Source organism: Lonchura striata, chromosome 2 (genome assembly GCF_050655825.1).
Source record: "Lonchura striata isolate lonStrDom1 chromosome 2, ASM5065582v1, whole genome shotgun sequence".
Lineage (NCBI taxonomy): Eukaryota > Metazoa > Chordata > Aves > Passeriformes > Estrildidae > Lonchura > Lonchura striata.
In genome coordinates this window covers 97,770,860-97,785,873 of record NC_140704.1, presented here as the reverse complement: position 1 = coordinate 97,785,873, position 15,014 = coordinate 97,770,860, and the positions used below count along the sequence as shown (strand labels likewise).

The following is a 15,014-nucleotide window of genomic DNA, read 5'->3' as shown; positions in this document are numbered from 1 at the left end:
AAATTATCCCTGAATCCCATTCAAAGAAACAATGCTTTGATGAAACAGTTCTGTAAAGGTGCATACTACAGCAGTAACCTTTTTTGTTTTAAATCTTTGCTCATCAGAGCTAGATACTGTATTGCATGAAATTCTTATGTCACAGCTCCCTTAACCTGGAGCACTGTTAGGAGTCTTAAGCATCTCCAGTTCCTCTGTAATTACTTGGATGAGCAGAGGGAATCCATCAAAGCAACTGGATGTACTTACAGACTTTGGCGATTGCTGCTCTGGTTATCTTCCTATTAACATGTTCTGGCACCTCCAGTTATCTTTTTTCTCATTCTTAAGTTTACCAGTTTTCTTAGGTGGATAACTCATGTAGTATAATCCAAGAAGATAGTTAAAACTGCTCCCCTCCAATTGGTATAAACCCATGCCCCTCATTGAACACAAGAGTGATTTTGACTCTTACCTGAAATAAAAGGCAGAGGGTGAGAACAAAGGAGGTGCCAAATTCAATATGTGCCAAAATATTGAGAACACTCTCAACATCATGCTCTCAAACATATTTTCTCAAACAGTATGTGCTGGGGCCACTCTGTCCTTGTGTAACTGTCCCACTGCAACTTAACACGACTTCCCTCAATCAGTGCTGGCTGCCTCAGGAACCTATCACAGTTAAGTGGTCCCATTCTATCACTTAGCATTCATCATATCTCCATAATTACAACTGAAAAGCTTCCAGGCCAATTGAGAGTGGCAAATCTCAACACAGAAACAGCAGTATCCTCCTGTTCCTATTCAAGCCTGTTTCAGGCTGAGAGGAAAACAGAAATAAACCTTCCTGAAATAACAAGTGAATTCTCTTCTCCCTTACAATAGACTATTCAACACAGTATTTTAGTACTGCCTAATTAATAAGAGGGACATCGTTAATATGCAGGCCAGTTATTTTAGAAGCAGTTAATTAAATGGATTATTTTAAGACAACCTTGTCTGTTATCCATCACCAGCAGCAGTATGTTAACCTCGTAATTTTATTTCACAACTGAACTCGGGTACAGAGATGATCTTAGAAGGAATTGACAGCATTGAGCTTGCCTAGCTCTGACAGCAAACTGTCAAGCATCAGACTTAATATTTGGAAGTGTTCTTTACTGATCTCACTCTAACCTACATGTTGAAAAATCTGTATCTTACCTTAGCTGAATCTTAAAGTAATGGAAACAAATTACCATAATAAGGACAAGTGGTACATGGCTCCACCTGGCATAAGAACAAGCCTCCTGTGGGGTTGACCTGGTTACATCACTGCAGATTTCAGGCATAATTCCCTTACAAGCAAGCAAATAGTGATTTCATGAGCTCATCTTTTGAGTTTTAGTAGTATACCAGATTATATATCCAGTAACTGACAGACAACTGCAAGTTCCATATCTTAACAGCTAAAAATTAGACCAGCCCTCCCATATTGCAGTCTATTGCATTTTGGGGTTTTTCTTTTAAATATACCCAACACCCAAATTATACTTATGTCTAGATGTCTGTTCTTACAGAGGCCACATATGTGGTATGAAATCTTGAGGAACAGTGAAAGTACCTTCAGCTTCCCACTTCATGCAGTATCCTGTCCAGCCAAGTGTTTCATGCTGGTTTCACATCCTTGCTATTGCACAAATGCATTCAGACTGACACCCACGGGCTTGCACATGTACAGCTGTGCTTTACAGATGCCTTGAGAAAATAAGGAATGAGAGCAGACTTGTTCCTACTGGCATTTGAAACCAGGGGTACAGACGTTAATCGGGGCAGATACAGATCACAGATTGCAGTGAGCAGAGGTTTAGTCATTAAGGATTCCAACTCTTAGGAAGATGTCAGTGATAAACTAGGGAGTATGTTAGGAAGGGTGCCACTGCTGAAACAAGTGTTGGACTATCAGAATTCCTCCTAAGTCTTTTAGGTCAAGCCACCCATCACAGGATTCTCATAGCTGAGCTGCTGGTTTACAATTCTCAAATTCACAAACCACCACCTAACAGGGATGAGGCAGGGAGGGCAGGGATGTGAGGTAAATTAGGCTGTTAAGTAACTGTTCTGAACAGCAGTTGAAATCTCTTCATCAACTGGCTCTGAGCCACTGCCAGGGCATATGGAAGAATTTCCCACTGCATTATATCATTCACAATTTTACAATTTCCAACTGCAAAAAAGAACCATTTAGCCAGAACCCCCCAAACCTCTCCTTACCTCATTGTCCCCAGGAGTGAAAAAATCCCCACTTATATGTCTATTTTGCTACTTGAGTTCAGGGCCAACATGATGACAGTTATCACCTTCATGATTCTGCAGTGTATTCACTGAACCACTGCTACCACCAGACCAGGATCCCCAGCTGCCATGGCTGTGGGACACAGCAGCATCTACAGTTATACAGTTCTTACTTAAAAGAGAATAAATTAACTGCCAGCTTTTATCAAACAAGACACATTTGCTATCCTTCAGGAAAAAAATCAAAAATAAATGAACTCAAACAAAAAAAGATCCCTATTTTTGTTTATTAAGGCAGTACCTGGGGCTTGTAACACTAGTGGAATTATGGATCTTTGATTTCTTTCGCTTAAAAGCAGTAGCTGCCTAAATAGGTTTCAGGAGTCCAGAAGAGCAATTTTTTTAGTGGGTGCTCTAGCATACAGTAATTTTGCTTAAATTAAGGGACCTTTCCATATGTAAATCCTTTCCAAGCAGAAGTAGGCCACGGATATCTTCAGCCCTAGAAAGCATTTCAGTCAACCAAGCAGAAGAGAAATTACACTTAGCTCAGTTAACCTGTAGAGCTGACACAGCTCTCCCTCTACAGCATCTGCACTACCCAGTGAGCCTCATGAGCTCACTCCCAGCTGCGGGCTGCAGACCTGGAGGGTTTTAATAATGTTTTGTCTCATTGCTTCACTCCAGAAAGCTGTTCCAGAATCTGTAAGCTTACACAGCTTGTGAATTTAGTGCTGCAATAAATGCAAAATGAAAAATCTGAGATGATTTTCCAGGCTAATAAAAGTAAATAGCAATTAAGTAAACTCACATGGCATGTCTATCTGCTTAGTGAATGTAAATGTACTCATTCTTGCCTTCAACTATCATGCTCAATGGTAGTAACGTCAATGCAATATTAAATGAAGCCTCCAACAGTCCATTAGACTAATCTCATTATTAAGAGGCAAAAAACCCTTCAGTGACTCTTCTCACTGTTCAGCCCCCCAGATCCTGATTCAACATAAGCTGGTGTTCAGTAACTGCACATAACCTAAACGACTCAGCAGACAAGTGCAAGGAAAAGCAGTGTTCTCCTGGCAGCAGAGCAGGGGGTGGGAAGGGAAGGATGCCTGCAGAGCTCACAAGCTGCGCAAGTATGTGCAAGGACCAAGCGTTTATGGCATTTGTGTGACGCTGTAAATTCCAAAACTAATCCATTGCACCTTATGTGTCAAGGAAATGATGTGGTCATTCCCAAGGACCACAGCCACTTAGTGTAGTGCAAAGTACAAAGTACATCAAATAGGTTTTTTTGAAATACCAAATTTGGAAAGTCTAGGTCATTTTACAAGTTCCAATTTTCATCTTTCCACCTTCTGTTTTTCTAACAGACTTAACATTTTGGAATGAAAAAATTGGACTTGTAATGAGAGATTGGTACCTTCGATCTAAAACTTTAAATGCTCAGAGATTAGTAACCAATCAAGTAACCAACTTTTTCCTTTTTTTAAGAGAAGCACTGACTAACCCCAGTGTTTCTACTACCTGATTTAACACATAATATCAATCTTCATGTTTATAAAATAACATTAAAGCTATAATATAGCTTTTGAGAGGGAATTTATACTTTGAGACAGACATGACAAAGGGCATCAGCTGCCAACTAACTACTGGCCTGCTGCATTTTGGCAGTACTTGCACAGCAGTTCTGTCCATCTTGCCGTATTTTGGTAACTCTTGCATAGAAGCTTGGGAAGAGAAGCCTCATAGTCATGTACAGACTATAACATTTAAGAAGCTTCTCATTACCCAGGAAGCATCTGAAGCAAGCTTCCCTTCACTAGCCAATTCACTGAGATGTATTTAACATTTAATGGCCTTCTGTCTACTTATTTTATCCCTGCCCCCTTGGCACTTACCAAGATCTCATGACAAATTCTTAAGCAATATTGAGTCTATTTCAATTCTTGGTATTAGTATGTCTAACGGAGCCACACAAGCATTTGACAGTAGGCTGTAACTAAAATTCTTATACGAGAGCCTTTCTTTAATTACAAACAGCTCCAAAAATGAGGTGCACACCATCACAAACTGTGCTTTGGAAAATTAAGTTTTTGTGAGATAACACCTACATTTTGAAAAAAGACTACCAAAAAGCCATTAAGCTTATATAAAGAAGGCCTGAACCCAAAGGCTAGATGTTACAAACTTCTTCCATTCACTTCTGAAAGGCATTTTGCTAAAGTAACTTAACAGAAGAATATTTTGAGATTAAACTGCAAGTTCCATTGAGAAAGAATGGAACAAGAATTGAATCTTTTCCCTCAAAAGCTGACCTGTTTAAGGGGAGAGAAACTCTTCAAAGATTCCAAATGATACAAGAAAAAACTCACATATTCCCCAACATTCTCATGCTCTGAAACCTGCTGGACCCTAACCTTTTTTTCCCCACTACTTAAGACAATGCAGATGGTTCTCAATTCACTCTGATAGCACAACGAAAGCATAAAGTTTGCTAGCTAGGTAGCATAACCACATTTAACAAAATTAGTTTTCCAATTTTTTTGTTTCCTCTAATCCTGTGCTCTCCCAAGGAAGCATGGTATGGTTTGTCACGAGGAACAAATGAGCAGCCTGTCTTACACACCCTGTACAGAACTAAAAAAGGAATTAAATGGAACTGGTTGTTTCCTGTAACACACAGAATTAAAGTTAAAATCCGTATGATTGCTGACACTTGGAAAGCACTGTATGTACACAGCCACTTAGGTCAACATCTTGAGGCTTCTTCTAAGAGAAACTAGATTGAAGAAAACCAAAATACCTAATGCAAGAACTGTCATGTTTGCTAACCAAGATAACTACGACCCTATTCTGTGTGCAACCATGTCCAAAATGACAAATTAAAAACAGGATGGCACTTATGAAGCAAATTCTAAATTCTAGAAACTTAAATGTTCCAGATGCTACCCTACCTTCGCTCAAGCTTTGTGTGGACATTTTGTATTTGTCTTATAGATCATTCAAAGAGGCACTTAAAGCTGAGAAAATTTCAGTACTATTAGCAGGTATAGTGGCTACTAAGTATTTTAGAAAGTCGTAGCATTCTGGAGAGCAGTGCTTTCAAGGTATTTCTTTGTAACTTAAGGCAACTATGAAAGTGAAGTTGGAGCTTTCAGGTGGTGTTTTTGTAGAGTGTTTCATATTAACCTGTAGGAACTTATAGCCTTGGAAGTAAAAATATTTATGTAGCAATACAGTAAAATACTAGTAATGCCATTATTTCTGCCCAGTACTTTTCAAAACATATGGCCAACATTTGCAAGAACACCTCTGCCACTGATCTTAACATTTTACAGTCTGTATATTTTCAGTGTTTGTAGTGGGTGACACTTTTAAGATGCAAATCACTACTAAGATTAAATTAATAGGATTTCCATTAATAAAACCAGCCATCTTTTACCTAATTTATTTAATTTCCAATTTCTTCCAATTCCAAACAAAAGCTAAATACAAGTTTTAAACAGGTAAGCACTAGTTTTATCCAAAAGGAGTAGGCTTATACAGTTTTACTCCAGTAAAGTACTCAACCCTTAAGCAGAGCCTTCTTTGTCATCAAAACTATACAGTAGTCTTCGTTTTAACATTGCACAATCTTGAAATATTCTGTCAGAACCAACTTTTGACACTCCAAACACTATTTTACATTGGTTTATAATGTCTATTTCCAAAAGAAAGGAAAAAAAAAAAACCTCAACAGGTTTTCTGTAAGAAATGTTTTAGAAACCAGTATTTCCTGCACAGTTTACCTGCAAGTTTACAAGTCTCAACTCTCAAGAAAAAATAATCCTCTACCAACATTATTTCTGCAGCTATTATTTTACCTTTGAGCTGCTTTAGCAACTTCAGACTCCAGGTCTGCCTCATCTGTATAAATGCATCCAACTCAAAAGAATACCTTCATACAGTTATACAGCAACTTGGGGAAAGAGATCCAAAACAAAAGTGCCAGCAAACTTAAGACATGGCCCAGCAAAATAAAAGAGGCAAAAAATGCCTATACATTAAATGAGATGCTTTTCTTTTTGAAGAAAGATTTCTTTCCCACACTTACTTCCTATTGTAATAGCCACTTCTTTGTTCATTAGAATGAATGATAGTGCTCTCCTATACAATCATGAACAGCAAAGCTATAAGGCTTTTATACCCGTTACATTCACTTCTCACCCTCAATATACTGATGGTTAACATTAGAGATGTTAGGGGGCATGACCAGCACAAATGGGAACACCACCACAAATGATCACCTTGTGCTTTCGGATACATTTGTTTCAATGTACAGTCCCTTCATTTCACATTTCAGTAAGATGCTGATGCAGTGCAGAAGTGTGCAGAGCATCCTCTCTTTCACAAGGTCCATGCAGAAAACATCTTAAAAAAAAAAATTGCAAAGTTCTGAGATACAAATGATTAAAAAAATCCAGGATGATCAAGTTTCACAATGTATAGTGTTCTGAACATGAGTCCATTTTCTTCTAAATTCTGAAAGAATGGAGTGGTGAGGAAAGTGAAAATCCACTGCTGCATTCTGTGATCTTCCCCATTTTGCTGGCCAGTACCTTACTCTGGCATGTAAGGACGGAGGTGATCCTCTATGGTACCAACCGTCCAGTGAGTGAGCTGCTCCTGTGGCAGGTACAGGCAGATGCTGCATAACTTGAAGATTGTAGCTTTGTTTTTTGGAGTCTAGAGGCAAACAAAATCCAAAGAAAAGGTATTAAGCTTAGAAGTTAACTCAGGACTAATAGGCAGACCCCTATGGACATTTAAAATTCACTATTTCATACATATAAACAGCTAGAGCTTAATATTGGTCTGCAAACTCTAATGCATAAAATGTTTCTACTGTTTTGTTCATTCTTCACTTGAACTGTTTCCATATTGTCACCCAAACCAAACCAATGCTTTAATTTTTCTTAAACACTGTTAGGTATATTTCAGAACTCCTTTAATTTTTAATACCAGAACATTAATTTTATGTCAACACATATGTGGCCCATAGTTAGTTTTTGCACATATGAGTCCTATTTATAGAGTAAGTTTTCCCTGAAACTGCCAAAATGCAATCATGAATGCATGATCAGTTTTTCTACTTGACTACCTTCCAGCAAAATCACTGATGTTCCCAAGAAGAAAAAGCTTTTTGTGATTAAAATACACCTGTTAAAACAAGGATGAAATAAGCTTACCTGCAAGTGCTGTCTGTCAATGAAGAGAAACACTGACTGGTTAGGGTTGTTGACAACAATTCCAGTCTTGTCCTTTCGGCTCAGAACATGCAGAAACTGTTTCTCGTAGTCACCATGATGAAATTCAAACTTGACCTACATGGTGTGAGGGAGGGAAATAAAATATTTTTCAAGATAAAGCTCAAGTGTAACCCATTAATTTTCTTCAATCTGGGGGTTTATGACCACTTTGTTCTTTCCTTTTATGATCTAGTCTGAAAAGCAGAAACTGGGGACCATGGCAGTATCTTGACACAATTTAAAGAATCCACCAATTTCATTCTGCCAACACTGACAAGAGCCATTGCAATGACACATTAACAACTCGAAAGTACTTTACGTGTAGCATATATAAAACCCAATTTACCTTCCTGTGGCAGAAGATCCTTGTGCAACAATTTATAATGCAAAGGTTCCATCAATTCACTCTTCCATTAACAACAATTTCTGTCAATACTGACAGAACCTTAACAATGCCATCACATTTAGACAAAGATTCAATTGTACTAAAAGGCACACCTAATCCACTCCTACAAATACAAACACACTGTATACATTTATACATACGTGTTATTTGCAAAGGCCCTTTGCAAACTTACATTTTGGAAGGGATAATATAACAGTGCATAAAGATAGGAGGCAGAATTTGGCATTCAGGACACTGATCGATTTACAAATAAAAGTGGACAGCATATTTTTCTAACATCCAGAGAACTTGCATATCGCATCAACTTAGAGGTTAAAGAGAACACTCCCTCCAGGAACATGTTAGTTACTGAAGTCAAAACCCAAAACCAAATACCTGAACAGGCCTAAAGGGTTCATCAGATCCCTTCCACCGAGAGAACAGGAGACAGACTATCTTCTCAATATCATTACGAGGCCATAGAATGAAGTCCATCTCCTGGGTACAGCCGATCACATCCTGTGAGCAGTAAAGTTCTGTACTTACATTCCCTTCAGTGGTCAAACACACAGATAAGCAACTTATCTATACAGGCACATACTTGAGAGGTGATACTTACACAACATTCGTTTGATTTTCCATTTGCATTACTTATACCACAACTGAAGCCTTCCCTGCTTTCCACTGAAGTTTAGTATCAGTACCCACTTAATATAAACTACAACTTTAAGAAAACATCAGCAAAGACTGTCTTCCAATATTCATAAAGTAAAATCACTTAGATTATAGCAGCTGTTGTTGCAAGAATTATTAACACATGCCTTCTAAAGAACAAAGATGGCAAGAAGACAAAATTCCTGAGGCACATCTCTGAATGAGAAAAATTATAGTTAAAACTTAAGAACTACATATTTAAACAGTTTCAGAACTGTTACTACCCCACTGCTATCCTTTAAACTAGAGACCCCATAAACACAGGCCTGCAGAGCCCTCATGCAGCAAATAAGAAAAAGGCAAGATTAGCCTTAAGATTCACAAGGAAAAGCACAAGTGTTGAAAAAGTATAATTCAGCAAGCACAAACAGGAGCCTTACCCTGCGCATGGACTGGTAGCGGGGTGCATGGAGCTGTACTACATCCTTCTGCAGAAGCTCTAAGGAACTTTCCAAAGAATAGCTGGAATCCCGCACACCTTTCAGGATATTTTCTTCATAGTTATTGGTCATGACTGGTATCACTTCAGACACTTCAAAAAGTGCTGACTTTTTCTTCTAAAAAAAGCACAGATTATGCAAAGATTACAATATTTTGTAGGAAACTATAGGTAACAGTTTATTTCAGGATTTGTGATTTTCTGTATGAGTGTATAAAGTACACATTACACAGGCTAGGAGACTTTGACACAAACCATGCTAAAATTTGCCTGTCAAAGTTTATAAATTAAACAGAATCAGACCAACAACTTTTATAAAAGCTGAACAGATTTTTGTAGTCTCCAAAAATGAAGATTTACATATCAATCTTGAAAACACTAAGATTCTGTCAAAACATTAACAGAATTGATCCTTCTTCTGGGATGACCAAAAACTTCTACGAGCTTCTCTCTGCAAATATCAATCAAGTAATCAAGTAACACCTTTTTTCTTCTTTTCAATTTTTTACAGTTGGCCTTTTATGAAGAATGAAATCTTTCAATGTCACATTTGATGACAGCAGGTGATTGAGATCCCATCTGAAGTTAGCTATAATTTTCTGAAAGAAGAACTATTTTCATTTACTAAGTAACTTTTATACTCACTACAAATATTTCAGCATCTCTCAAGCAAGGCCAAAATATTAAGAGAATGTAACATCGCTAAAATTATATGTCTGTTTCTAACAGCTTTCTTACAGTGCACTGTAGTCTTGACTTACTTAAGAGACAAAGTATATCTCATAAAATAATGCCCCACTTTCTCCCCATCAGAACACAGGTAGCAGACAATTATTTGCTGACTTCAGCTAAACTCCTACTTTAAGCAAAATAGTATGGGATGGACATATTCAGTTCACTGTGATGGATGCAAATATAACAGGATTTAAAATAGGCATTTGTGATAAATTTCTACAAAGCAACCAAAAAGTAGTACTAATGTCCAACTAAAAGAATTAAAGCTGTGTCATCTAAGAAAATCTAATTGTTGCCACTGGTTAAATATTCATTTTTATGTTATTATTACAGAGTACCCAATAAAATCCATCTCTGCTTGCACTAGAACTGAAAAACAAGAGCAAACTGAACTCAAAAATTTTAAAGAAGCTCTTCAAGGAAAAGTCTTCATTAAAAATACCTAAATATTACAGCAAATGCAAAATCTATACATATGAGGAAATTAAACTATTTCAGAGCTCATCTCTGAGAGTACATCATTACGTACTCTGTTGCTTCTACCTTTAATTCCTCATCATATATTCAGCACATTCACTTCCTCCAAGTACCTACTTTCCTTCACTTTCTACGGGTAAAAATTCTCCCACAACTGCGGGTCTATAGCCGGCTTTAGAAAGACCCAGCTCCCCATCCAGATGTGCTGTATTCAGCCGCAGAGGAGGCAGTCAAGCAAATGAAGGTTTTTTTTCTTTGCCCTCCCCACTCCCTTTCAAAATGACAGCAGCAGTTCCACATGTGCCTGCGCACTTGGGCCGTTTCCACATCTCGAGACTCCTCCCTTCAACTGCCAGGTCTTCCCTTCTGCTTTCACCAGATAAACACACTCGGCTATCGCCCCAGCCAGGTTGCATTAGCAGCCAGCAATTGTGCAGGTCAGACCCCAATTAGGCTTAACGATTTACAGTGTTAACTTTAAAAAGTATCTACCCAATAGAGAAATCACCAAGTAACCATTTAATGAAGCACTGGAACACTCTGCCTTATAAAACTACTAAACACAAAGAGTCAAAATAACAAACATGAACTAAGTGAGGATTATAGCTATTACCAATTTAAGAAAAAGAATTTAAAGTCAATGGACTCTGTTAAGGATAAAACATTTGATGCAATTAGGCAGCAAGACTTTGCACAGAACACTTAAAACGCAACAAACACACAGACACACTTTAAAACCAAGTTACCTTGTCTTTGAACACAAAGGCAATGTACATCTTGAAGTCAAACTGGTCAGCTAAAGATTCTTTTTTCTTTCTAAGCTGAGCACGAAGTCTGTTCAGAGCTTGTTTCTTCCGGGAGTTTGGGTCCCCCATTTTGTAATACAGGTGGTACTAAAGCCTTTGGAAACTGTCGCTAAACTATGGGCACCTTTTCGTAAGACTTAAGTACAACAGAAACAAGTCGTTTGATTCCTGCTAAAACAACTGAATAGATCAAACGCTAATGTAACGCAAAACCGCACCTCAGGCAATATTTTACTAGAATGTCGTATTGGAGGGGTCAAGAAACAAAGAAAGTAGCTAGTCCAGCCATGGCTGGACAAAAGGTTTTATAATAATCAAGAAAAAAACCCAAAGAATTTCGAAGAGAAAAATTTGAACAGTTTAGCTGCAGGAATAAGGGGGAAAGAATAAAGGGGAAAGTAAGAAAACAAGCCCCAAACAAATCACAATTTATGTGTACAATAAAAAGCAACTGGCACAAACCCAATCCATGGGAGGGGGCACTTTTGCTCTGCTTACAAAAAAAAAAACCCGAAGCTGAAATTACAAACTGCCTTCTACCCCAGCCAGATTCATGACTCTACTGATTATTATTCTCAGCCTTCCACTATTGCTATGTTGCCCGTCTTTTTCTTTAGAATTATTACACTTGATGGAGAGCAGAGAAAAGGGTGCAAAGGAGGAGTGCACAACCCGGGAAGTATGACATTTCTCTGCCGCCAACAACAAAATCAACTACAGACAACACAGCGCTGGTTTGCAGGGGAGCAAAGAGAAAAGACAGCGGAGTCATTTCTAACTTCATCCTGCTCATCACTACCCTGAGGCTACTGCTGCCGAAGAGGAGAGGGATCATGATGGCCATTGACAAGGGGCGGACAGGGATTCAAGGACAGTATTATCTCACTGAAAGACTTAAACCTGAATCAGTGCCCCAAACCCGGGCTCCCTACCGGTGGGAGAGCCCTACATCCCCCGACACGTCATACACTCCCTGGGCTGCTGATCCCCCGGGATCCTTCCCTCTCTCTGCTGCTGCGAGCACGGTCAGCCGAGGCCGTGCATGGCCGGCGCTCCTGGATTTCCCTTGGGCTTCTCCCTGCGCGCAGGGCGGCCGCGCCCGGGGCAGCGGGACACCCACAGCAGCACCGCCCCTCTCCTCTCACTTCATGGCCACGACTCGGAAAACATGGAGTGCGCCTTGCTCCTGCTTCTCGGTGACAGATTTTTTTTGAGAGGTTTTTGTTTCTATGTTTTTTAAATTGCAATCTAGGTTGCAATTTTAAACCTCTAAATCACCCTCCCCCGAAAAAAAGCAAATCCCCAATTATCAGGTAATTTTCTTCCTCTCTCCAGACATTTTTCCCCCTCTCCAGGTGTTTGATTAGTCGGGGTTAAAAAGTTTTTAAGTTAGCAAATTCGTCGGACTAGGTTAAGAAGAGGAGGGGGAAAAAAGTATTTCTCCCCTCCTCTCCCTGGAGAGAAAGGAACAAAAACCAAAGGAAAACAAAAACAAAACAAAACAAAAAAAGGAACCCTTCCCAAAGCTTCCCCCCAGTTAAGCAAGAGACCGAGAGGCTCCGACGAGAGCCCGGGACCGTGGCCCGCTCGCTACCCGCAGCCGGCGGGCGCAGGAGGAGCAGTGGAGGAGGAGGTGGCGGCGGTGCTGGCAGCACGGAGAGGAGCCATGTCAAGATAAAGCCACGAAGCCGCGGAGCCCCCCCATCCCTGCCGCAGGGGACACGGTGACCGGGCCGCCCGCTCTGCCGCTGCTCGGCCCCGACCTGGTCCCCATAGTCTAGCTCAGCGCCCCGGGGCCGGGGAGTGGGGAAATGGTGGCGGAGAGAGAAGGAGGAGGAAGAGGCGACGGCGGCGGAAGGAGGAGGAGGAGGAGGAGGACGCTGTCCCTGCGCTAGCAGCTCCTACGGAGGAGGGCGGCGGGCATAGAGAGGTCCCGGAGCGGCGTCGGAGCAGGACCGGGACGGCCGGGAAGAATGATGAAAGGGCTGAGGAGCCTCTTTTCGTCCAGGCGGTCCGGGACGTCCTCGAGGGCGACGGCAAGAGCGGGCAGGAAGGAGCGGCAGTGCCTGTGCCTCGGCACGGAGCGAGTGCGGAGTGCAGCTGCGCAGCCACCACGGACCCCTCAAAATGGCAGCGCCTGAGTCACACAGGCACCGCCCTACCGCACCGCCGGCGCGTACCAAGCGTTCGCGCCTCGGGGGCCGAGGCACTGCTGTCGTCGAGGCAGTAGAGCTCAACCTCGGTAACCGCCGTGGTCATACCTTGTCGAGACTAACAGGAAGCAAATCACAACAGCATCTCCGAGCTCTCACCGCGCCAGGGATCCGCACTGCCCTGCACTTTCTTCCCCTCTACCCCCCGCGGTCACACCTCGTGTAACCGCCCGCTCGCCCCGCGTGGTGCCCGCGGGACAATGACCCGGATGGGGCTGCTCAACGCCGTTCTCGCAGGGGGGGAGGGGGGACGATGGGCAGGGTGTGAGGCAAACGGGAGGGAAGAAACATGACCCCCCCGCCGCGCCCGCCCGAGGTGGTACCTGCCCGGGGCAGCTCCCCTCCGTCCCACCCGCCTCGCGCCTCCTCCCCACATTCCGTCACCTTGCGGGAATACTTAAACTTGTCTCAGCCTTAAGCGTGGTGATGTTATAGGTTAAACAAGCCTTGTAGTGGCATACTTTGTGTAATTTGGTCCGCCGCGGTTTGTATTCAGCCCGTCCCACGTATGCGAAGTAGCACTGTAAACGAAACAACAATTAAAGCCCAAGGTGCATTGAAAGCTGCCATGGCGAAGGGCGTGTCTGCAGCGCTGGTCTCGCCACGGCAGCCAGTGTGACAGTCCGCGGCGGCCGCAGCGCTTCCCGAAGAGGCTGGCTAAGTTTCATAAATGAGTAATTTCTGTTCCAGAGTCACAAACCTAATCCTTGGAGAGAAGTACGCGGTTTTATTTCTGCACTACGAGGACAGGCAAATGCCCTACTTCCCGTTCTCTGGAAGGAAGGAGGAATGGCATGGAAGCGATGGCAGCGAAGCGAGGTCCCAGTCTGCTGCTGAGCGTTCTCCCTGCGGGAAGGGCCAGGGCGAGCGGGAGGAATCGCCACCCCAGCACCGGGCGCCGGGAGCCGAGGGGCGGCGAGCGCTGGTGTGTGCCCCAGCGCGGCGCGGGCTGCCAGGCCGGGTGAAGGCAGCTCTCCCACCTTTCCCTGGAAGCTGGCACCCGTGGCTCACCGGAACAGCAGCGACATGACAGAGATTACAGGCTGAAGACAAGTGCGGGCACCGTCTCTCTCTCTTGAGCGTGTTTCAAAGCCCATGCAGCATGCCAGTGGCACTCTCCAGTAATTCCACATTTCAGTGTTTGGTCCCCCAGTCTCTAATTTGTCCCTGCTGATCCCTCTTGTTCCCTCCTGACCCTCGAATTAGTTATTTTCCTTTAGCACGCCTTTCCTCTACATACTTTCCCTCGGACATCTCCCTCCTGTTATAGGCAGGAGCCGTGTTCAGCCCTTGGACCTCCTTATCTTCCCCGGTGTTAGTCAGACCCTCGGATGCGAACAGTCCTCTTGCCTTCCCCGACACAGGCATTGACCACACATTCCTCTGCTGTTTGAACAAGAACAGAGCAGAAACAGATAATTTTTACGTACTTAAGAGATTGCTGTTCAGTCCTAATGGGCAATGCCGATTGAAAATAACCCTTTATTTGGTGCTAAAAAGCAATGCAGGTAAATAGGAGGATTACACGGGCTCTGCACTTCTGTGGCTTTTTCAGACTGACGGAGTTGTTTAACTATAACATCAGTCTGTCCTTGAGGAGAGCCGCGCTTAGATAACTACTCTTCCAGCCAGCTTGGTCCAGTTTTGTTTTCCACGCTGCCCTGTGCGACATTTTGTGCTGCAGTCTTGCGCCCGCTGCTA

At 42.3% G+C, this 15,014-nt stretch overlaps 1 protein-coding gene across 1 annotated transcript; it reads right to left on the bottom strand.

Moving 5' to 3' along the window:
* Window positions 1-5,688: 5,688 nt before the first annotated feature.
* C2H6orf62 (chromosome 2 C6orf62 homolog) lies at window positions 5,689-13,235 on the bottom strand. The gene is made up of 5 exons (XM_021528653.4): window positions 11,041-13,235; window positions 9,024-9,200; window positions 8,326-8,448; window positions 7,485-7,619; window positions 5,689-6,981 (listed from the first exon to the last, which is right to left on the bottom strand). Exons 1-5 carry the CDS (start codon window positions 11,167-11,169, stop codon window positions 6,856-6,858), a joined length of 690 nt encoding a protein of 229 aa, XP_021384328.1. The 5' UTR covers window positions 11,170-13,235; the 3' UTR covers window positions 5,689-6,855.
* Window positions 13,236-15,014: the final 1,779 nt, after the last annotated feature.

Coding starts and splice junctions, on each gene's coding strand:
- C2H6orf62 (XM_021528653.4), bottom strand. CDS start 11,169: ATGGGGGACCCAAACTCCCGGAAGAAACAAGCTCTGAACAGACTTCGT. Junction 7,620..8,325: donor AACCCTTTAGGCCTGTTCAG/GTATTTGGTTTT, acceptor CACACCATGTAG/GTCAAGTTTGAATTTCATCA. Junction 6,982..7,484: donor TTGACAGACAGCACTTGCAG/GTAAGCTTATTT, acceptor GTTTGCCTCTAG/ACTCCAAAAAACAAAGCTAC.